The sequence below is a fragment of the Myotis yumanensis genome, unplaced genomic scaffold (genome assembly GCF_028538775.1).
Source record: "Myotis yumanensis isolate MYYU_CA2020_CCGP unplaced genomic scaffold, mMyoYum1.0.hap1 SCAF_15, whole genome shotgun sequence".
NCBI classification, from domain to species: domain Eukaryota; kingdom Metazoa; phylum Chordata; class Mammalia; order Chiroptera; family Vespertilionidae; genus Myotis; species Myotis yumanensis.
In genome coordinates, this window is record NW_027223766.1 from 43,905,023 (window position 1) to 43,930,516 (window position 25,494).

At 41.2% G+C, this 25,494-nt stretch overlaps 1 protein-coding gene across 6 annotated transcripts in view; it reads right to left on the minus strand.

Annotated features, from left to right (window-relative positions):
- Positions 1–21,909, minus strand: part of MTDH (metadherin) — a 59,070-nt gene extending 37,161 nt beyond the window's left edge. For 4 of the 6 annotated variants that reach the window (XM_070392090.1, XM_070392088.1, XM_070392089.1 and 1 more), the window contains exons 1-2: positions 21,225–21,908; positions 10,428–10,529 (exon numbers count right to left, since the gene is read on the minus strand). In XM_070392090.1, coding sequence (XP_070248191.1) covers positions 10,428–10,529; positions 21,225–21,602 — 480 coding nt within the window. In that variant the 5' untranslated portion in view covers positions 21,603–21,908. Of the gene's footprint in view, positions 1–10,427; positions 10,530–21,224 lie in introns of all 6 variants that reach the window. The other 2 variants (XM_070392086.1, XM_070392085.1) reach the window with 1 other exon arrangement.
- Positions 21,910–25,494: the final 3,585 nt, after the last annotated feature.

Here is a 25,494-nt window from a genome sequence, read left to right on the forward strand (position 1 = left end):
GACAAAAATTCCTACTAACCTCACATAATAAGCTTCTTTTAAGGATTAAATAGATATGAAAGCAGATTATTAACTACAGAGCAGTATACATTAGATTTTTAAAGGAGGGAAACTATATAAAAAGGATAGAAATTACATTCACACTGATATACATATTGTGATTTGTCACTAAAATCTGCAAAAAACCCAAAAAATTATCTTTGTTTAGGCTTCAGTCTTGTTTGATTTTACTATTATCTTTAAAAGTAGTTAACTAAACAAGCCCTGACCGGTTTGGCTCAGTGGATAGAGCGTTGGCCTGCGGACTCAAGGGTCCCGGGTTCGATTCCGGTCAAGGGCATGTACCTTGGTTGCGGGCACATGCCCGGTGGGGGGTGTGCAGGAGGCAGCTGATCGATGTTTCTCTCTCATCGATGTTTCTAACTCTCTATCCCTCTCCCTTCCTCTCTGTAAAAAATCAATAAAATATATTAAAAAAAAAAACTTTTAAAAGTAGTTAACAAAATATTCAGAAGAGACTTAATAACATATTATTAAAAGCTTTAAATAAACATGCATACATACTACTACTTTGCTCCAGCCATCCAACTGAAGTGAATGTCTCACTTCTGAGCAGCTCTACTACAACTAATACTTTTGAAAGAAAACCGGGAACACACGCACTCTTCTGGCTTCCTTGTTACCATAGTTCAGCCCCTAGCCCTCAACTCCAATTTGTTGTCAGGCTCCACCAAGAATCCGGGTGGATTACTAAACTAGTCTCTCCTGAATGGTCTTCAGGCAATCAAGATTTATTAAATACCTACTATGTGCCAGACACTGTTTTAGGAACTCAGTATAGAGAACTGAACAAAAGTCTCTACTTATGGGAACTGTGCTATAATCGAAAAGGATAAACAGACATGTAAATGAGATATTAGGAGAAATTCTTATCCTCAAGGGCTTCCCTCCCAATGCTCATCTCCCAATATATCTATACCAGTCCAATTAGCTAACATTCCCTACCAGCTAAGAAGTCATTAATAATATCCTATATGACATTTAAGTTCTTCCACAAATTAATCTCAACCTGTAGTCTTTTATTCACACACTAGAGGCCTGGTGCACGAATCCTCGGCCTGGCCTGCATCCTCTCGCAATCCGGGACGCCCCCAGGTATGTCGGAGAGCCAGTTTTGGCATGATCCCCGCAGGCCAGGCCCAGGGACATGCACCGGGCCTAGTATGCATATAAGATCTTTGGTTAATCTCTTCCCACCTTACTCCCTCCCCGTTTCTTTCTGAGATTCATCAGTCTGTTCCATGTATCCATGCCTGTGTGTTGAGCGTCTGCCCCCTGGTGGTCATTGTGTGTTATAGCTACCAACCAGTTGGCTGGTCGGCAGGTAGCTTAGGCTTTTATATATACTAGAGGCCCGGTGCACAAAAATTTGTGCACTCGGGGGGTCCCTCAGCCCGGCCTATGCCCTCTTGCAGTGTGGGACCCCTCAGAGGATGTCCACCCCAGTGGGGACCCTCACCCCATGGAGGTTTGGCCAGCCTGGGTGAGGGGCTGATGGCTGTTTTCAGGCTGGCCAAGCACCCTGGCGACGTAAGCTCCCAGCCTCTCCTTTTTTTCTTTTATTCTGGGATTTATTTACCTTCTATAATTGAAACTTTGTTGCCTTTAGCGGAGGCCTGTGGAAAGCTTGGCTTCCTCCATTGCCAGGGGCAACCCACTCCTGCTTGCTCCTGCTCCGTGGCCACAGCTGGCTGAAAGCAGGTATCTGGGGTTTGTTTACCTTCTATAATTGAAACTTTGTTGCTTTCAGTGGAGCTCAGAGCTGGGCCGCGGCAGGTGGGGAAGCTTGGCTTCCTCCATCACTGGAGCAAGCAAGCTTCCTGCTAGCTCCAGCTCTGTGGCTGCCGGCCGCCATCTTGGTTGGGTTAATTTACATATAGTCGCTCTGATTGGCTGGTGGGTGTGGCTTAAGGCATAGTGAAAGTACGGTCAATTTGCATCTTTGTCTTTTATTAGTATAGGATAGATATAACCATTTGGTTCCAACAAGACTGTCAACCTGGAAACATGCCTCTCTTTGCCCAAGCTGCATTGACTGTGGATTTTCTGTTAAAATAAAGTGCTGCAGCCAGGTGTAGGGTAATTTTCTTGGCCCCCTGAACCATCTATTCCCCTACTGATGTTCAGTGCACGAAATGATCTGTCTCATTATTTTTCCTTAACCCAGCTTAAGTTCCACCGCATTTGCTTTAACCATGTCACTTCCCCTTTTTCTTGCCCCTCATTATATAATCTTGAATCTTTAAATATTTAAAACTGCCATGATTTTTTCCATTTGTCACAAACTTCTTGTGACTTTCCCAATACTGTGCAGATGTTCATAGTTTTCCTAATGATAATGTGAACTTCTTGAAGGCAAGAAAAAAAATTTTTTAATTTATTTTTTCTTTTTTTTAATCCTCACCTGAGGATATTTTTCCATTGATTTTTTTTTTTCTTTTAGAGAGAGTGGAAGAGAGAGGGAAAGAAAGAGAGAAATATCAACGTGAGAGAAACACATCAATTGGTTGCTTCCTGCAGGTGCTCTGACTAGAGGGGTCAGGGGGGAGCCTGAAATCAAAGTATGTGCCCTTGATCGGAATCGAACCCGGGACCCTTTGGTCTGCCGGCCGACGTTCTATCCACTGAGCCAAACCAATTAGGGCCATTATATTTTCAATATAATCTTTAGTTTGCTTCATTTGAATGACTCATGATAGATACTGATATACAAAGATGAAGAAGAAAAAAAACCTATTCCTGAGGAAGTCTGTAGACCATCAGACATAGGCAGGGGCACAGATACAGCATGAAGCAAACTATCCTTAACCAAAAACCTCCAACATTATTTGAAATAGATGTCACTTAAAATATTAGAAGTGATTAGAAAAATCTGTTTATGAAGTAAATCTTTTCCTACTGGCTTCTTTCATAATCTCACATTTTGTCTTTTCTCCATCTCATACACACAATATAGGTATTACAAAAAATTTACACTATAATCTGTCAGTGTTTCATGCTAAATATATATGTGTATGTATGCATAAAATAAAGAAAGAAAGAAAGAAAGAAAGAAAGAAAGAAAGAAAGAACGAACTTCTGAGAGAGAATGAGTGTATAGATGTAGATGTGAACAAAACCAACTCCATATCTGTGTCCTGGATTTCATTTCCTTTTTAAGTTTCATGCTGTGACCTCTGACTAACGTCATTGTTCTTAACAAGCAGCATATCAAAGCCTTCTAGTTGATGATTATCTGTGTTCCTTAAAATGTAGCCATAATATTTTTGTGAGCAACAGCCAGAATCGCATGACAACTGAGATAAATATCAAACTGGTAATAGTATCGAGTTTAAGCAACCATCTATCACAAGGCTACCAGGAGGCATGGTCCCTTTGTCTTTTCAATCATGAGAACACAAATTATACTATAAAAAAAGTACTGTACAGGGTTTGGTAGTGAAGAATAATTTGTGCAAAACTGCTTCACTTTGGCCCAATCTTCCCCTAGTAAATTACCCTAACATAAATTCTGGTATATTCTATGAAGTTGTTGCCTTCATCTTAAGCAAAGTAGAATTATATTCCTATTTCAAAAATCTTCCTTGATGATTTCAATTTTGGGTAACCAATGTCTAATTAGATCTGTTTAAATCAGGGTTGGGCAACATCCAGCCCGTAGGCCGTATAAGACCCTTGAAATCATTTGGTCTGGTCCTGTCAAAGCATTAGGGGTGAATTAATTAAGTGTTTGATCAAATATAGCAGGCTAATTTTTAAGTTGATAATTTTGTATGGCCCTCGAATGTTGTTATATCCAAATGGCCCTGGAAGAAAAAAGGTTCCCCACCCCCTGTTTAAATCACCTTAACCTCATGATGATGAGGCTGACAGGGTTCTTGTAGAAATACTAATGCCTACTCTTTTTCTAGTTGTTTACTTTCATTATTATCATCTGCAATCTGTAGCTTCTGGGTAGACTGTTTACTAAAAGTTTAGTTTAAACTGGGTAATATAATCAATTAACCCATGGAATTGAGCACACATATGTTGCAATCTGTCAGGATATGCTATAAGCAAAGAACCAATGAGTACTTTTTCAACTGTAACTCCCCATTCTTCTCGGAATCCCTCCCATATAGTGTCTTACTGCCCCATCTAACATCTGAAATGAGGGTTTTGATGACTAGTCACATATAAGATGAGTAAAGCTTACTTTGCTTTTTCAATATAAAACTAAGTACACCTAGAAAGTCTTATATATATTTTTTCCTTCATCCCAATGGATCTTCCTGTATACTCCACTTTGGAGACCAGGGTCCTAAAAGCACATGCTAAAGTAGTTCTAAGACCAAGAGTAATTTGTTCTCAAATTCATAGAACTTAAAATATCACAAAATTTAAAGCTGGTCATCAAAGAAAACACACAAAAATGACTTCCATAATTAAGCTCATCCTTTACCTTTAGCTTCTTAACATGAATGAATATTCCTAAGACCAGACCAGTGATGGCGAACCTATGACACGCGTGTCAGAGGTGACATGCGAACTCATTTTTTTGGTTGATTTTTCTTTGTTAAATGGCATTTAAATATATAAAATAAATATCAAAAATATAAATCTTTGTTTGACTATGGCTGCAAATATCAAAAAATTTCTATATGTGACACGGCACCAGAGTTAAGTTAGGGTTTTTCAAAATGCTGACATGCCAAGCTCAAAAGGTTCGCCATCACTGATGTAGAGGGTATTATGTTAAGTGAAATAAGTCAGTTAGAGAAAGACAAATACCATATGATTTCACTTATATGTGGAATCTAAAGAACAAAATTAATATACAAAATTCAAACAAACTCATAGATATAGAGAACAGACCGATCGTTTCCAGAAGGAAGGAGTTGAGGGACTGGGTGAAAAAAGTGAAGGGAATAAGAAGTACAAATTGGTAGTTACAAAATAGTCATGGGGATGTAAAGTACAACATAGGAAATGTAGTCTATAACAATGTAATAACGATGTATGATGCCAGGTGGTATTGGAAATATTGAGGGAACACTTTGTTGTTAAGTATATGTTTGTCTACCTGAAACTAATCTGTATATATAAAAGGCTAATATGCAAAGTGTCCCCTCAGGAGTTTGACTGGGAGATTAGGAGTTCGATTGCTCACTATGATGTGCACTGACCACCAGGGGGTGGCGCAGAACAAAGGAAGGCCCTGGTGAGCAGGTGGGGAAGGAAGGCCCCGATTGGCCCTGATCACTGGCCAGGCCTAGGGACCCTACTGGTGCACAAATTTCATGCACTGGGCCTCTAGTACAAAATATTATTGAATGTACTGTACCTGAAAAATTAAAAACAAACAAACACAAAAACTGGCTACATACACATAAATATGTAATTGGAAAAGGGAGGAGTATTTGGATAGTTTTTTCAAATAATTGTGATATTATTTGACATTACAAAGATTAGTGGTTGCCAAGAGCTGGGGCTAAGGAGAAAAGGGAAAATGGGGAGCAACAGCAAATGGAGACAAGATTTCTTTCTGGGAAGAGGAAAATGTTCAAAAATTAGAGATTGTGGTGATAGCTGCACAACTGCAAATATACTAAAATTGTGCACTTAAAAAGTAAATTTTATTACCATAAAACATCTAAAAATAAAGGTGTTTAACAAAAAAGAAAAATAACCAATGTGTCTAGAGTTTAGAGAGGGCAAGAAATAAACAAAGAAATCTGAACCACAGGCAGGGCCTTTAGGTTATGGTCAGATTGTGGAGTAAAAGCAATAGGAAGTCATGAAGGATTTTAGGTTGAAAAAGAACGAAGTATTACACCAAAACCTGTCACTTGGTAGTTTCTTAAAAATTGTTGCAATGTGGAATCTGAGACTGCATCAACAAACTTTCCATACTCTATTACATTAATATCCATTGGTCTATCTTGCACTTTGAATGAATCTTTTCAACTTGCCTGAGTTTGTAATATGCAAGCATTGGTCATTTGGAAAATATTGGTTCATTGAGTATATATACATCTCCCAAAATGTTAAAACATTCCATTACGCACAATATTTTTTTTCTTTTTTCTTTTTAGTATTTTATTGATTTTTTTTTACAGAGAGGAAGGGAGAGGGATAGAGAGTTAGAAACATCGATCAGCTGCCTCCTCCACATCCCCTACTGGGGATGTGCCCGCAACCAAGGTACATGCCCTTAACCGGAGTCGAACCTGGGACCCTTCAGTTCACAGGCCGATGCTCTATCCACACTGAGCCAAACCGGTTAGGGCACAATATTTTTTGAAAAATCACATTTGTTAATATCATAACTGATCTCATCAGAAATTCTTTAAGTACTGGTATGTTGTCAAGTTCATGGTGGTGGATATAAATTTTCCAAATTTCTAATTTTCACTTGGCAACAAATCATTTTATCATTTGTAACAAATACTATCAGTTGTTTGAAGTGACAGGATTGTCTTGATTATTTTTGAGAAAATGTCTGCAAATATCCAAGTCTAAATAGCCATGGCTTATCAGTTGTCCTTTCAAGTAAAAGTGAAGTAACATAATGAAGCTGCTAATCCTGCTTGCAACTTAATTGTACAAATGTTTTTTTCAGTACCCAGCATACTTTGTACATACTTCCCATTTCATCATATAGAATAATTAAAAGCAAGTATTCAAAGGTCAAGATTTATAAAACTAATAATTATTTTCTTTTTTTTTTTTTTTTTTTTTAAATATATTTTATTGATTTTTTACAGAGAGGAAGGGAGAGGGATAGAGAGTTAGAAACATCGATGAGAGAGGAACATCGATCAGCTGCCTCCTGCACACCCCCCACTGGGGATGTGCCCGCAACCCAGGTACATGCCCTTGACCGGAATCGAACCCGGGACCCTTCAGTCCGCAGGCCGACGCTCTATCCACTGAGCCAAACCGGTTTCGGCTAATAATTATTTTCAATGCATCATCAAGGACACTCTTAAGTGAAACTGGCATTTATTTCTTTTTACTATAAGTGGATTGCAGTAAAGCAAACCACTATTAGTAGTTTGATGTCACTGCCTTGATTTGTGCTAAGGAGTCAGCAGTTTCATCCACTATTGCTTTTGCACCATTAGTGCAAATATCAAAATAAAAAAGGCAAATAATGTCTAAATTATTATAAAAACTAGAGGCCCAATGCACGAAATTCGTGCAAGAGTAGGCCTTCTTTCCCCCGGCTGCCAACACCGGCTTCCTGCTGGCACCTGGGACCCCAGCTTCCCTCCAGTTGCCGGCACCCACCCACTGCAGTCCACCGGTGGCCTGGGCCTCCCTCTGAAGGGCGATCATGGGGCGATGGCCAGGCCCCTGAACAATTGCATTGCACCTGCGTTGGCTGGCCTGGCACCAGTGGGTGTCATAGCGAGGTCCCGATGGTCATCCGGATGGTTGTTCTGCTGTTCAGCTGTTTGGCTGATTTGCATATTACGCTTTTATTATATAGGATAGTTTTGTTTTCTGTGACCCCCTTCTCAGGAGTCCATAGACCACACTTAGAACTGCTGCCTCAGGAAGATTGAGGAGTATTACTTATTAGCTTTGTGATCTCGGGCAATTCACTAAACTTTTTAATGAGCTGAAAAAAAAAAAAAAATTACCCCCCTCATCAAGTTGTTAATCAGGGTTAAGACAGATGAAAGCATTTTATACAACATACAGCATCATAAAAACGTAAGAGCTCATTAATACATATAATGAATGATATCAGTATTTTAGTGGAAACCACCGACATTATCCTGAACAACCTTATGGAGACCACATTTTATATATTTTTGCTTCTGCTGTTTCTGCTTTTAGCAATCTTTACACTTTTATCTTAATTCAGACCCTTACAAACACAGATGTAAGAATTATTTGTTAATCATACATGTTGTGCCAGGCTTTACATCCTGATACACCCAAAATCTGTTTGTAAGATTTTTCTATCCCCACTCCACCCTGAGTAGTCAAACTTGTCTAGGGCTTTCCCTGGAGTATGTCTGAATATGTTCTTTTGACTCAGCTGAATAATGTCTGATTGTGTTCATTTGTTTCTCTCTCCTGCCAAAATTGGTCTTACCCTTATACTTACTGAAATACCATCCCCATCCTTAAAAGTCCAATTAGTCAATCTTTTGGATAGTCAGATAGGATAATCTAACTCCTCTGAATACCTGACACTCAGTGCCTTGTTACCTGATCTCTCTCTTGTGCTTGTTTTCCCTTAATTAGACAGCAATCTCTCTGAGGGTAAGTACATCTTACATTTCTCTTTATTCCCCTTCAGCATCTAATAGCACAACGCATTCAGCCTGGATCATGGCCCTATGTGTACTCTGCTATATCAATGAAGCATCGACCTTCATATCCAAATAAAGACCTTTACAGAGCCAAGATCTATAACTCTTGTCATATGTAACTTTCAGTCAACGTTTTACCTATGAACCTTACTCAACTGATAGGACAAAGTGTTCACTATCACAGCTTAGAGTGCAATTATTTACTGTCTGGGCAAATTGTACTCCTCAAAGTGCCCAAGATGTGGCTCTGAGAGAAAAACAAATATACAATAATGTATATTATGATAAATAAGTAGATCTAAGATAATGTTTGTTTACAAAGAAAAATATGAAGTCTAGAAATATCACTTATTTTAAACACACAAAAATATAGTGCAATAGCATTAAAAACTACCTGAAACGAGTCTCACTTGGACTGAACCAAGTTAAAAAGCATAAATTCAAGATTCAAGATGATCAACAGAAACACTAGCCATGAGTTGTAGCATTTATTATGCAAAAAGTGAAAAAAATAGGCAACAAACCCAAAGTAGAAGCTTTGTACTGAAAGAGCAACAGCAACTGAGAGGAGGTATTGTCAAATGATTAAAAAGTGCATGGGCTCTCATATCAGAATGAGTGGGATTCAAATCCTAGTTCAGAAACTATGAAATTAGTGAAACCACAAAATCCTTCTATGCCTCAGAGCCCTTATCTTACAAACTGGGCAATTATTATCTACCTAACAGGCTGTGGATCAGAAATAATACAGAGCAGTAAAAAGCACAGACTTTGTAGTCAGATGGGTCTGGGTTAGAACGAACTATACTTTTATTAGCTTAGGGTAATTTAAGCCTCAGGTTTCTTATTTGTAAGATAGGTGTAATACTGCCGCCTCAGTGCTCTTGTGAGGATACATAAAGCAATGTGTATAACTATTCTATAAAGTCTTAAAAGTACACCCAATAAATGCTCAATAACTCGTCCCTACCAGATATACGTAAATATATTCACACATATACATATACCTCACCTTATACAATGCCTGCCATATTATAGATACTTAACAAATGTCAACTGTTATAATTATTTCCTATCACAAATTTCAGAATATAAACTTCAAACTGGTTTTACATCTGATACATCCAATCTATATATGATTAATCAATCAGAGTTAAATGGTAGTTCATTAATTAGTCCAATTACAAATTTTCCAAAATAATTCAGAGTGGAAGCAGGGGTAAAGATAAAATGCTTATTAGAAGAGAGAAAGCCCAGAAACAAGGAAACACTAAATGGGAGAAGGATAATTCCATATTAAGCATAGAAACTATTCATGGTATAAAATCACAATCCCTAAATTGTATGCTTATTTGTTAATACAGTCATTTACTATTTATTTTCTCCCAAAGACAAAGTTAGACATAAATGTAATTCTTTCCCACAACTACCCTTCATATTAAGCCATCCTACCTGCAGCTATCTTAGCCCTGGGCCAATTTCACTAGGTTACAGGGGGAGAATTGATTTCATCAGTTCTTCAGTTATTTTGAAAATGCAAGCATTAAGAAACTGTAGCAACTATTTCATTTCACTATGCTACAGAGCTGGAGCTGCACCCTGGTTCTTAGAAATCAGTTACCTATCTGTAATTGTTTTTTCTGAGAAGGAGTTATGCATGTACAGGGTTAATAAAAAATGGAGAGGGGGAGTACCAAAAGGAATTAAATGGAACATCTTTCTTCCACAATAGAAGGAAACACTGTTAACAGTTTCTTGTATATTTTGCCTATTCACAAACTAAATTAAGTAAATAAAATGGTCAGTTCTAACACTGGCAACTGTAAAATAAATGCACTATTAACAAAGGTAATACAATTTTGTTTTCAAATAAGAGGTATATTACATATCTGGAACCTTCACCACCTATCCATCCGCTTTGATAAATTTAGATCTTTGGTTTTCCTTGAAGGGGGAGTGGGTAATATATATAATTTTGTGAAAAAGAAAAGCATAATTTTTTTTACATGTCACTCTATTTAGAGCCTTGCATCTAATTTTATATGCTCCCAAACTCACCTTTTCATTTTTCTTATCTGTCTCTAATGGCTGCTTTGCTGTTACACTTCGAGGAGTTCGGACAACTTCCTCCTCAGCCACTTCAACAGTCCGCCCATTTGGCTGCATAAGGAACAGAAAAAGATGCTTGTTATCAAATTGCTTGGTAGATCAAACCAAAGATTTATACTCAGAAAAAAGAATATACTACAATCAAATTCTTCCCCCAACCCAAATTAAAAAGATTTCTGCCTGGCCGTAGGGATTCAGTTGGCTGAGTGTTGGTTGAGTGTGCACGGAAAGGTTGCTGGTTCGATTTCCAGTCAGGGCACATCCTGGGTCTCGGGTTTGATTCCCCCTTTGGGGCATGTATGGAAGGCAACTGATTGATGTTTCTCACTCACATGGATGTTTCTTTCTCTCTCTAAGCATGGCCTTGGGTCAGGATTAAAAAAAACAAAACGTTTTTGTATAGCCATGTTATCTAATACTTGATGGACCATTTACTAACCCAATAACTGTGTTTTATACTATAACAATAAACTTATACACAAAATTCTGTACCACAAATCTATTTTCTGACCTCACCCATGTATCAGTCCCTTGAACAAAAAATAATGGCATGAAAGCAGGAAAAAGAACTCAACTGTATTTGCACTCTGACCGCTATGCATCTGTGTAGTCTCAGAATATTTCACGCATTATCCTTTTTTTACATCTTATTTCTACATCTATAAAATGATAGGTCTGATCCATTCTAAAGTCACCCAACTTTTTCAGTAAGAGGTCAGACAGAGCCATAGATGACACATAAATGAATGAGTATGACTATGTCCCCAAAAAACACAGGCGGAGGGCCAGAACTGGTCCATGGACTATACTTTGTTGGCCTCTATATTAGGTAATCTCTAATGTCCCCTGTAATTCTATAATCTAATGGTGCTACTGTTCTGGGATTAGAAGCTTTTACAGCCCTAGCTGGTTTGGCTCAGTGGATAGAGCGTCAACCTGTGGACTGAAGGGTCCTGGGTTTGATCCCGGTCAAGGGCACATGCCTTGGTTGCGGGCTTGATCCTCAGTAGGGGACGTGCAGGAGGCTCCAACCAATGATTCTCTCTCATCATTGATGTTTCTCTCTCTCTCTCCCTCTCCCTTCCTCTCTGAAATCAAGAAAAATACATATATTTTTTAAAAAAGCAGCTTTTACAAACCCACTGCCATAGCTTAAAAAGGCTACTTCAGCTTTCCTGACACCCCTAAAATAAAATGATAGCACTTAAGAGGTGTTCATGAATAGAATTAAGTATGTAAATACCAATTTTGGCTTCTAATCATAATCACTAGGTTTTTGTTTTGTTTTGTTTTGTTTTGTTTTTTAAATAGCATTTCTGAGCCCACTCTCCCCTATTTAAATTCAGGAATTTGAAGAATGGGACCCAGGTATCTAACTCTTCTTTCTGGGTACTACTACTTTTTCACTTGCCCATTCTCCTCATATTCAAAACAGTAAGTTAGTAAATCAATATATTAGTTTTAATTGCTTTATTTCCAGTTCTTCAGAATAGAATTCTATCAGATTACTAATTACAGCAGAGCTATACTCAAAAAACACAACATGAATGTTCAGTTTCTATAATGTGACATTATCTGCATTTGTAGGAAATTATCAGGAACTAGAGGCCCGGTGCATGAATTCGTGCACCAGTGGGGTCCCTCAGCGTGGCCTGCGGGATCGGGCTGAAACCGGCTCTCCAACATCCCCTGAGCGGTCCTGAATTGTGAGAAGGCGCAGGCCAGGCCGAGGGACCCCACTGGTGCACGATCAGGGCTGGGGAGGGACGTGGGAGGTTGGCCAGCCGGGGAGGAACTGTGGGAGGGCTCCAGGGCGTGTCCGGCCCATCTCATTCAGTCCCAATTGGCTGGACCCCAGCAGCAAGCTAACCTACCAGTCTGAGCGTCTGCCCCCTGGTGGTCAGTGCATGTCATAGTGACTGGTTGAGCAATCTTAGCATATTACGCTTTGATTGGTTGAACAGATGACCAGCCAACTGGACACTTAGCATATTAGGCTTTTATTACATAGGCTATGCAGTTGGAAAAAGAGAGACCATTAATATTCTAAAGCCTAATTTATAAGATCCCCAAAGACTTATAGCAGAAAAATCAAAACAAAAGCTGTCTTTTAGCTGATTAAATTCCTAATTAATCCAAATTTAATCTGCTGGGTCTTAAGCAACATTAATAAAAGCCCTTGGATTTTAGAGTCTTCTTTTGAAGGAAAGCCAATTCTTCAATTGTTTACAAGGTACTCTGAGTGGTAAAAACTCTTTGTGTGTGTGTTACCCATTTAAATCTTGGCTACCACAATCAGACAGACAGAAAGCATGAGTGAGGACCCTTTTTTTGCATCTGCACTGGAATCTAAGCACCAGACAGTAACTGCTTCAGGTCTGTCAAATAGATGCATTTTAAACAACTTGTTAAAGTCAGACAGCTAATGCCACAACCAGGTCTCCTCACTCTTCCTTCTAATTTTCTTCTGTGCTCTTTTGCCATTTTAATGCTGCCTCTTCTAATCTCTGAGTATATGTATGTGGGAAGGTGTGGGAATTGGGAGGAGAGGCAGTGCACAAAGAAAGGTAAGAAGCTCCAAAAAGGAGTTTGGACTTAGAGCCATATCCACATCAGGAATATAAAACTATAATTCTGCTCCCCAATATTACCATCTTACTTGTCAATTTTCATGCTATTTCTTAGTTCATACTATCCTCTCTAGCCAAGCCTACTTTTTCTGATTTCTTGTTCTATGCAAGCCTTGCCAACTGAACTGTCTTGCAGCTCCAATTGAAGTTTCCCATCTCTTTTACTGGCAGCTCACAAAGCTTACATCTGCAAACACTTCATTTAACTAATCCCTTCAGGAAACTCTTCATCGTAGTCACTTATATAGCACCTCCATTTTACTCATGACAGTGACTGCACTGAGTCATTTAAATTTACTTACTAACTGCTAAAAGGTGAGAAATTAGGTGGTTAAAAACTATCTTAACCTATTACAATATTCAATGCAATTCCTTTGAGAAAAACTGTGAACACTGTTCTTTCAGCCTCCCAGGTAAAAGATGAAACAATCTTTCCTTTTAAACAAATATACAAAGTCTGAGGTCCTCAATCAGTGAAAAGCAGTGGGAACAGTTTCCATTTCATAGGCTCTGGAATGATAGGCAAGCCAAACCCTGTGCCAATTTTACTTCCTTCTTTGCAACATCAACTTATGTAAAGGCTATAACTGTAGCGGTTCTCTCTGGTTTATGCAGATATCCCAATTTTTCAATAGCCCTTGGGCTTTATATAGCTCTCATAATTACTGGGATTTCATAAGTCATCAGCAACTCCCCACAATGGTTGACACCATAATAAGCCTCCTATCCCAAGAGTAAATTCAACAGAATTCTCCGGTAGCAGGAAAAAGGACACACCATAGTGGTGGAGCCTCTCCTATTCATTGGCAACATTAACCTGTCCTTTTATTCTGCCACTAACTGGTTAAGAAGGCCTTGTCCTGGAAAATTATTAACCATATTTAAATTAGCATATCCCCAAATGAAAGCATATTATGTGAATCTGCTCACATGAAAAGCAACTAATTGCAAAACAACACTTCAAATACAATGTGACTGCCAATTGAGGTTTTATTTTCTCTGATCATGGAGCCTTAAAATATATGGTGTTTGTACAGATTAACCATTACACATGCCTCTCATTGTACCTAGTTTTAAAATTTTTTGAAAACTGAGGTGCTCCCCTCTAGGGCCAACCAAAGTTAATTTCATAGCACACAATCTACATTTTATTTTATATATGTGTTTTAGTTGATTTCAGAGAGGAAGGGAGAGGGACAGAAACAATAATGATGAGAAACATTAACGATGAGAATCATTGATCAGCTGCCTCCTGCACACCCCCTACTGAGGACTGAGCCCACAACTTGGGCATGTGCCCTTGACTGGAATGGAAACCAGGACCCTTTGGTCAGCAGGCTGATGCTCTATCCACTGAGCCAAACCGGTGAAGGCCACAATCTATATTTTAAATGAGACCACCTAAGAATGTCTTTCAAATATGGTAAAATCAACCAGTAACAAAAAAATACCATTTCTTATATGGATAAACTCCAGTTTTAAGTACATAAATACCAGGCACTGGGCTAGGGACCCTCAGGGAACAAAGACATATGACAGAAATTTGCCTTCCAGGAGTTTGACAGTTCAGACTAAAAAGAGATTCTTAATAGACTTATACTCCATTTGAGCAGCCTTTACAATATTTGTTAAACTGGTTCTATATTGCAAAAGAATCTATATCTACGGTAAGCATACATAAGTTTTAACATTTGATGTCTAAAATGAAACCATTCAAATCCTCTTTCAAAGGAGGCCTACTACTAGTATATGGTGATAGAAGATGATTTGACTTTGGGTGGTTGGGCACACAAGTGCAATATACTGATCTTGCATCATAGAAATGTACACTTGAAGCCTATATGATCCTATTAAACAATGCCACCCCAATTACTTTAATTTTTAAAAATTCTACTTTCACTTAGTCATGTAAATTTTATTTCTAGCCACAAAACATAAAATCCATTGACTTCAAATTACTTGGAAACTTCTTAAGTTTAGAAATTAGAAGGGCAGTCTACCAACTACCAAAAAAAAAAAAAAAAAAAAAAAGGCACATGATAAAACTATGGGTTTTAGCATTGCACAAACCTGGGATTAAGGCCCAGCTTCTACATTTAATCACTGTGATTGTAAGCATTTTCTTTGACTTAACCCTCAATTTCATCATTTGTAAATATGAAGAAAATATGTACTTGTCTTATATAGGTTTCTTGTGAAAATGATAGTAAATAGGAGAACATATGAAAGTATAATTTGTTTAAGAAACAGTTTCTTCCCTTCAATATCCTTTCCTCTCCAAAGTTCTGATGGCCCATATCCTTATCCTCATGTTCCAGCATTCAGCTCATTTTTCATACTAACAAGCTCTCAACAAATGTTAAGTCCTGATGGTCAAGAGGGCCGAAAACGGTACATGTATCCTTCAGGCCCAATGCTCTGGACAAATTCTTTTGGGAAGTTAACAGAATACAAATGATAAGTAAATATAGCTTTTCAGAGGCTAGAAATAGTTCAGGCTTGCTCTAGAGCAGTGGTTCTCAACCTTCCTCATGCCGCGACCCTTTAATACAGTTCCTCATGTTGTGGTGATCCCCAATTTCATTGTTACAAATTGAACATAATTAAAGCATAGTGATTAATCACAAAAGCAATATGTAATTATATATGTGTTTTCCAATGGTCTGAGGCGACCCCTGTTAAAGGGTCATTCGACCCCCCAAAGGGGTCGCGACCCACAGGTTGAGAACCGCTGCTCTAAAGACAGTAATAAAATGTTATCGTTCTTTTTTTAAAAAACAGCTTGTAGTTTCATCATTTACTAAGAAAATTACATAAATTTCACTTGTGTCCATTCACTTACTACCTAGTAAGTGAACACGATAGAGTACAGTAAACCCTGGACCTCAATTTAACTGACAAAATTTCAGATCTGCATGTCATATGTGAAAATTAACACCCTGTTAATTTTAAAATGCTTTTATCCAAGACTTTGCTTATAAGTAAACTAATGGGTTATTTTCTGTTATTAATTCACTTATTTTAAACAAATTTTAGCAAATAGGCCACATGTGGAAAGGAACACTGTAGTAATTTCACTGACATAAATAAATATCACATATCTACAACTATATAGTCTGCTTACTTAACTTATTTTTATTGATTTCAGAGAGAGGAAGTGAGAGAATCATCAATGATGAATCATAGGTCGATGCTCAACCATTGACCCACACCGGCCAAATGAGATGTTATTTTAACTACTCTGGTTCAACATTTAGTTCAACAAATAATTATCAAAGGCCATTCATTATATGCCAGGCATATTAATCTAGTGGAGGGAAAAGATCCCAAAAAAGTAAATGGATAAATAATTTACAAACTGTGAATAACTATAATAAAGGTAACATACAAGGGGTTTAGACAGAAAATAGAAGGGGATGCCTATTTCAAACATGGTGATCAGAAAAGGATTTTCTGGGGAGGTGAGCTCGAAGGGTTGATAAAAAGAGTGGGACAAGATTGTTCTACAAGTGTTAATCATAACTCAAGTAAAAGCACTGGGTTGTGAAAATGTTTGAAGAACTGAAAAAAGATCACTATAGTTGGAGGTAGCAAATGAGAGGAAACTAACGCAAAATCAGCTTACGAAGAAAAGGAGATACTAGGCCATAAACAAAAGAAGTTTAGATTTAAAATGCAAAAGCTACTGAAATGTTGGTTTTAGACAAGATCAGGTGATTTGTTTTTAAAAAGACTCCTTACTAGGCTGTTGAGAAAGGACTGGAGGCAGTCAACAGAAGCTACTTGTAAGCTAAGGTGGCAGTAAAATAAGTAGACTGAATATATATTTTGGAGGTAAAATTGATGGTACTTGCTGATGGATTAAATTATGAGAAGAAGACACAAGGATGTGGGGAAATGGGAAGAATCAAGAATGATTTTGAGTTTTGGCAGGAAATTATGTTTTGGAGATGTTAAAATTTGAGACAAATGTCAGATTTCCAATTGGAGATACCAAGTATATATCTAGACATTAGTTTCGAAGATGACAGGAATGGTCCAGTTAAAAATAATGACTAATATACAGTTGATCCCCATAATCCGTGGATTCCATACAGGCAAATTTGCCTACTCACTAAAATTTATTCCTAACCCCAATACTTGAGGTGCTTTCCTGATCATTTTGTGGACACACAGAGAGCATAAAAAAATCTGAGTCGCCCCACAGGCAACACTCTGCCTTTTTGTTTTAGCTTTCATGAAATACAAAAGATAAACACATGAAAAAGACTAACTCTAACTGGGGAGCTAGGAAAGGCTTTATAGTAGAAGTAGCACTGTAGTTGGGCCTTTTTGAAGGATAGGTAGAAATTGGTAGAGACACAAGAAGAAGGACCTTTTAATAGACGAAAATAATATAAATAAAGAGATGCAGAAGTCTAGCTAATGGTCATTCCTGTGGGGTAATGGTAAGAGATGAGGCAGATCATGAAGAGGCTTGAGTGCCATGACATAGGCTGGATTTTATTCAAAAGGTGATGGGGAAACTACTGAAAAGATGTGAACAGGAAAGTCACATGATTACAGTTGGGCTTTAAAAAATTTAACTGACACGAGTGGGTACAATGGATTGGCAACAGAAACCGAAAGCAGGAAAACTAGTTAGGATCTGTTAGGACAATCCAAGCAAAAAGTAACAAAGCCCAACTATAGGGTAGTAGCAGTGACAATGGAAAAGAAATAATAACTATAAAAGATATTGCACACTATTAGAATGATCTATTGGCTGTAGATAGATGGACCTTACAAAATTTTAGCCCAATAAGGCAAAAAGACAGTTCATATGACTGTTTACCAGGCATGAGGAATAGGAATAATTGTTAAAGACCAGTTATCTGAGATCTTACATCCATCTAAGTAATTGCTCAGATTAAGTCAAATTCTTACTGAGTGCCTGTTTAATACATTGAGCTAGGTGTCATGGAAAATGCATGTAAGATAACAATGATTTCCAAAAATACCAAGAACTAAGCCTAGTGAAAAGTGCCACCCCCGTCACTTTTAAATAAACTGCAATTCATGCCATAAAAGACCTATGGTAAGATATTAGAAGATAAAAACCAACCTAATATAAGAATTAAAAAACAACAACACCACTTATGACTCTAAAAATAAAAACAACCTACTAGAAATAAATTTTGAAAATTTGTGTTGCAAAATTTGGAGGGATTTAAGAGAAAACTAAAAATAATGGGGGGAAAAGGAAGAAAATAAAACTATGGTTTACATAACCGAATCCACTTGAATAAGTGTATCCTAAAATGCCTATCAGAATGACACAGTAATAAAGAAATGGATAAGATTAAATCTGAGTGAATTTAGAAACCTCTTAATGCTATACAGTTCTTATGAGCCTATTCCAGTGAGTGATTTTTAGACTAACAGGCAAGGATTTACCAAGGGAGCTTGTTAAAAATGCAGATTTCCTGGACCCATTCAGAAATTTTGAATTTACAAGATCTGTAGAGAGGCTCAGGAGTCTACAAATGTTAACAAGCATTCAAAACGACCCTACTACAAGTAGTCAGGGGTTAACACTTTGAGGAATCCTGCAGTATTTTAACTTAACTAAGACCTTGAATTTATAAACAAGATAAGCTAAACAGAGCAAGGTTAAATGCCTTACTCAAGTTTAGATTCCCCATCTCTGCCAGGCTGACAGAGTTGGGCCTTTGCTGTTTCTTCAGCCTCTCCCACTATCCTGCTCCTCTGTGACTATGTCTTTCATTTCCACCTGGGCCCACAATGGGGTTGCATTGTTAATTTTTCTGAGTATATCTTTTTCCACAACTGGAGTAAAAAGTTCCCTAGGGAGAAACTGAGCTTTTACTTTTGTATTCCCTTCCCGGTGAAATATGAATACTGTATTCCTTTTTACAGGAATTTGCAGAGTATCCTGCTTTTCTCCAAAGTGTATGAGTACTAAAAAAAAAAAAGGGGGGGGGGGGCAATTTGTACTTCTTAGCCCTACAAAGCAGTGTTTTCTAACTGTGGGTCATGTCTCATACATGTGACATGTGACAATTTAGTGGGTCACAAATATCATTAAAGAAAAACAAACAGGTTAGATATGTGTATGGGAGGGTACTGTAATATAAAGATATTTCTTATTGTAGGTTGCAGTCAAAAAGGTTTGAAAGCCACAAGTTTGTAAATGTTGACAAACTCCAACACACATTTTTACCATTAAATAGACAAAGATACTTTCTCATCCAATTAACATTCAACCATTTGTTTTTTTCTTCCCATTCTCCACTCCCCAACGCTAATAGATTTGTTTACTCATTCCCCCTTCCTTAATTTAAATGAAAAGGAGAAGGGATAAGCCCTAGGTCTGATGAGCATTTTTCACAGGAGTCTGTTCTTCAGATGAGTCATCTGAGTGTTATGATGCACTTCAGATGGGCTCTTGGAGCACCTGTCTCTCAATTCAAGTCTAGTCTATCTGCAATTTTAGGCGCCCCAAACAGGGCTTTGAAATTTTCACAATCCGCTTCATCCACACAGGGATGAGGCTTATTAATGCATGTGGTGTTTTTTTCCCCCCAAGATCCTCTTTCTTCATCTTGGGGCCAGGTTCTCTATTTCCACCATAACCTTACTTTCTGGTAATCCTTGATATTCTCGACAAATTTAAGTATAGCTACATATGCTCCAAATAAGTACTATTTTCTCTTCTATTACTTAAAGTTAGTATCCCTACTGAGTTGTACCCCTTTCTAGACAATGTATCTGGCATTCTCTTAATCAGCACGCAAAATGTTAATATTTATCTAGGCCTAATAATGCCCTGTGACTTGTCAAGTCTCTAATGCAGCCGTATTCTTTGTACTATTATCATTACTTTCGTTTGCATTCAAATCCCACTTCCTCTAATAACTTTCCTAAATTCTTCCCATGGAATTCAGTCTCCCACCCTCCAAGCCTCATTAACACTGCTCACACTTACACAGCACCTATCCGTTTATGCAATCCTGGAGTTACGAGTCTGTCTCCTACACGAGTCTCCATGATTGGCTCTAAAACCTCAATGTATACCTCCTACTGTCCACCAAACCCCAGAGTGAATTTCACAGAGGCGGCCCCTGGCTTCATTGACTTTATTGCACTGGAAAGGCGAAGAGCTTAATTCAGTGGATCTAAAAATAGGCTAAGGAGCGGGTTCTAGTTCTGCACACCCTTCCTACTCTACTGCTCAACTGTATTTTTTTTTTTTTTAAAGTAAAACGATGCAACATTTAGTGGAAGAACCACGGGGAAATGGCAATAACGGACGCAGAAACAAAACCCGAGGCGCGATAAAACGGGGGGTGATGGATGATGCTCCCTGCCTTTCTGCACGTGGTCCGGGCCATCGGAGCCCGGAAACCTGTCAGCCGGCACCATTCTGCGCCGTCATCCCCGGCTACTCTCTCTCGAACCCACCCGCGCCACTTTGCTCAACTTGCCTCCGCTGTCTCCCGGGGCCACGTCCCCCCCCCCCCCCCCCAAAGTACATCGGACGACCGGCTCCCTCTCTCGCCTGGCTCCTGCCCCGGCCCCCACCGGCCGCAGGCACAGGAGTGAGCGTGGGCAACCATTTCCCTTTGAACAGTTCCTGCTAAAATGGAAGCGCCTAGACCCGGGCACCTCTCATCCCCGCCAGCCCCGTCGTTTCTGGGTCACCGTATTTATTCCCTCCCGTGGCTGCGGTCTCAACGTGACTCCAACTAGACGTCGTCTTCCGGGCGCAGTCGTCCCACCAGGTCCCACCGCCGCCCGAGGGTCCCAGGACGCGCGCAGCCGACCCGCAGGCCTCGGGGTTCCCGAAACGGCTCGACCCCCGGGCTGTTGCATGGAAACGTACCCCGGACCGTCCAACTCCCTTCCTCGAGGCTGTCTGACCCACCCGTCCGACGCTTCCCGAGTTTCCCCCATGTCTCCCCCCCAAGTAACATGCCCACCGGGGAGCCCCCCCTCCCCTCCCGGGGAGACAGACCCGCGTCCCGGCTCGCGACCGGCCCACCTCTTCCCTTTCCAGTCCCGGCTGGAGCCGGGGGCCCCTCGCCTCGTTCGCCCGCCGCTCCTCCCGACTTACTTTGGGCTTCTCGGGCAATTTCTTGCGATTCTTCTTCTTCTGCTCGTCGCCCCGGAGACTCTTGAGCAGGGCCAGGTCGTCGGGGGCCGAGGCCGGCGCGGCCGCCTCCTCCCGCCGGCGGGGCGGGCTCCTCCGCTTCTTGCGGGCGCCGGCGCACGCCGCGGCCCAGCCGTAGCCCAGGAGGCAGAGCAGCAGCAGCCCGAGCGCGCCCGTGCCCACCAGGATCACCCAGCCCGGGTACCGCTTCGGCTCCAGCCCCAGGTCGAGGCCCAGCTCGGTGCGCAGGAAGCCCAGGCCGACCGAGAGCATTTCTCGCAGCCGCGCCGAGCCCTCCTCGGCCTGTCGGGCCAGCTCGTCCTGCCAGCTCCGTGCAGCCATCTTCCCTCCCGTCAGAGGGACTCGAGGGATGACGCTGGGGCGCACGACGCCGCGGGAGACTCAAGGGAAGCGAGAAAGGGCCGGGCCGACGGCCTCAGGCCGAGCGCATCGCAGCCGCCCCTCGCGCCGGAGCCGGGGATCGGCCGTTGACGCCGCCGGGAGGGGAGGGGGGGCTCCCAGCTCCCCCCTCGTCAGCCTCGCTCCGCCACCGCCGGGAGGAGGGGGCGGCGGAGGGAGTGTCTCCAGTGGCGGCCGCTAAGCGGCGTCCGGGCGCCAGTGCCAGGCCGGGCTGACCTCCCTCGGCGGAACAATGGCGGCTTCGGCCGCGATCCAGCCGCGCGCGCCTGGGCGGCGGGCGAGGGGCGCGGGTCACGTGGGAGGCGGTGGGCGGGGCGGTGTGACGTCGGCGCGGGCGGGGCGGGGCGTGAGCCGCTGGGCGAGGGCGCGACTGTGGCAGTTGGCGGCGCCTCTTTCGGGCCCGGCGGAGGCGTCGGGCGCGGGCACCGGTGACGGACGGGGGCCCAGGCGGGGTTAACTGGAGGAAGCCTTCGCGGGTGGCTGGTGGCTCGGCGCTGGGAGACGTGGCGCTGCGACAGGCCAGGGGAGGGGCTCCCGGGGAAGCAGGGGGCGGGGGGGTGGCAGGAGGAGGTGGTGGCGGGGGTGGCGGGGGAGAGGGGAGGAGGGTGCAGAGTGAGCAGCAGGGTGGCAGGGTCTAGAGGTCAAGGTCTCCCTAGCAGGGTAGGTTTTCTTCATCCTGGTTCGGGGGGTGGCGCCGTCAGGGAAATGGGTGTTTTCCCCGAGTCTCGGGCGGGCTGGGTGCTCCCAGCGCGGCCCAGCGGAGCCCGAGGCCGGGCCCTCGGAACAGGGCCGGGGTGTGATGCCCAGAACTGGGGGTGCCCCTCCTCGGGGCCGGCCGACCGCGGGCTGGGGCGCTGCGCGTCCTTCCGCTCATTCATTCCGGCTCTGGCTGTTGTGGCTCCCGGAGTTCAAGAGCTCGTGGGCGGCACTGTTTTCCTACTAATTTACAGCTTTAATTAGGAACGAGAGAATCGCATTAGTGTGTGTTTACACGTAGGAAGTGGCTGCCTTGTTGCACTTGCAGCTTTTCTACAAGACCACGAAGGAGTTGTAAAAAAAAAAAATGCTGTTTTTATAAGCTGTGTTGAAGGACAGGAGGAGATGAATTACCTTTTCAGGTTTTTAATGACAAAGATGAGGCTTTGGGATTTCATTAGGTTTCTTTTAAAATTCCATTCAATGATAATTAGCATGTAAAAAGTGTCTTAAGCGAGCTAAATAAAATACAGGCTTTCTCAAAGACTAATAAGACCTTGAACGCCAAAAGTGTATGAGAGAGTAGTTTGACCTACTTGGCAAGTGCTGTAATGCATGTTGTGATTGATGGCTGGGAGTTTTGTAAATAATAAAAGTAAATCACTGCCCTGGCTGGTGTGGTTCAGTTGATTGAGTCTCCCATACACCGGAAGGTTGGCGATTCGATTCCTGGTTGGATGCTTGGAGGAGGCAATTGACAGGTGTTTCTCTCTCCCTCTCCCTTCCTCTTTCACTATAAGGTCAGTAAAATAAAATTTAAAAACATACTTTAAAAAATTACTGCTAAGCTTTATATATAGACTTACAGTTAAAGACTGAAATTTACAAGGCCCAAAACTTTGATGTTATCAGGATCTGCTGTAACTCTAAAAGGCTCCAAGTTCTATCTATGTTTATGAAATTAGATTTATAAGCTATGTTTATGTTTTGTGTTCAGAGACATGAGGGTGATGACTTTGCTAAGAATTTCCACTGCCCATTTTGTAATTGGGCAGGGTGTGTGTGTGAGTGTGTGTGTGTGTGTGTGTGGGGGGGGGGGTCCCTCATCCTCACCTGTTGTTTGTGGGAGTGGAATTCTGCTATATCCCAGAAAAAGAATTTTCTGAGACTTGCAAGGGAGGATGAAATATTGAAGAAAGCTTTATTTCTGTGGAATTATCCCCCTGAGTTTCCAAGGTCCCTTCCCTTTGTCCCACCAAGGAAGAAGTGTGGCTATGGCTTCAATAGGGCTGGAATAAAAGCCAGTGTTAGGGCATAGTCCAGTCCTGTGTGAGGCTAGTTTAATTTGTGTTCCCAACGGCAGTTCATCAGTCCATTGCATGTGGGGTCTGCATGGCTGTGGGAACCAAGAGAGAGAATTCCTTTCACAGGGCCGGAAAACCTTTTTCTGCCATCGGCCATTTGGATATTTATAACATCTTTTGTGGGCCATACAGAATTATAAGCTTAAAATTAGCCTGCTATATTTGGTCAAACGTTTAATTAGTTCACCCCTAATGTTTTGGCAGGGCCAGACCAAATGATTTTGTGGGGCTTATGTGGCCCATGGGCCAGATGTTTCCCACCTCTGGTTTAGGGGATTATGTATTCTCAATTTTTAGGGGCTTGCAGTGGGCCATGCCTATTCTGGCCAATGATCTGTTCCCAGGTGTCGCTGGCAGACACCTCCGTAGTCACTCCAACTTCACTGAGCATGGTCTATTTCCCCCTTGTGGGACCCCATCAGCCAGTGTTCTGCAGGGGATGGGCTAGTGGTTCCCTGGGGAGTGCAAAGTTGAAGCTTCCTGGTGAAGCTGCCCAAATGACATGCCTATAATGTCTGGCTTCCCTTTTGCTCCTTTCCTGTTATTAACTAGCTAATTAGAATTGTATCAATTCTAGGTGGATTTATGAATTAAGCTATTGTACAATGATACAGGATTTGCCTCTTACTTTGGCAGCCTAGCAAGGATTATGTAAAATCATTATCACCTTTTTTTTTTCTTTAATCTTTACCCAAAGATATATTTCCACTAATTCTAGAGAGAGTAGAAGGGAGAGAGAGAAATATCAATTGGCTGCCTCCCACACACGCCTGACCAAGGATTGAATCCATAACCTAAATATGTGCCCTGACTGGGAATCAAACCTGCAACCTCTCAGTGCACAGGACAACGCTCCAACCAATCAAGCTGCTTGGCCAGGGCCATTATTATCTTTTTTCCATGACTGTCCTTTAACCTTAAAAATAAAATACATGTTTATGTATTTGGTAATGCAGATATAATCGTTTTTTACATATAACTTTATCGTCAGCCTTTCACTTAATCATATGTATTTTATTTACTTTTTAATCCTCACCTGAGGATGTTTTTTTCTTTAATTTTTTTTAGAGAGTGGAAGGGAGAGGAGGGGGGAGAGAAACATCGATGTGAGAGAGACACATCCATTGGTTGCCTCCTGCACTCACCCTTCCCAGAGGCTGGGGATCTAGCCTGCAACCGAGGTATGTGCCCTTGACCGGGAATCAAACCGGAAACCCTTTGGTCTGAGGGCCAGCCTCTAACCACTGAGCAACTGGCCAGGGCGCACATAATTATATTTTAAAACACTATTTACTGTTTTGCACTTATCGTGGTCATGAACATTCATGTCAATTGATAAAACCCATCTGATAAAGCTCACAGGAACACACCTGTGAGCAGCAGAATGAAATTTAGGTAAAATTTAAATGAAGCAATGTTTTGAAAAACTCAAAGCAAAGCAGACTGTGTGTGAAAGAGTTAATATCAAACCTGAGCCTGAGTAAACGCAGAATCCTAATTCTGTGGAAATGCCAAAGGTATTTGTTTTAGGCTATAATAAAGAATAAAAATATTTATTTGATCAAAAGGAACTGCAGCCCAGAGACACGATTCAGGAAGCAACCTAAATTATGTTCCAGGGAGAGAGAGGGGAGGCTGCTTTTTATAGTGAAAGTTTCTCCCCAGGTTCTCAGGTTCATTTGACATAAATGAGATATCCAAATTTGTATACTTCCGATTGGTCTGAGTCAGTAGTCCTGATTGGTCGTTATGGA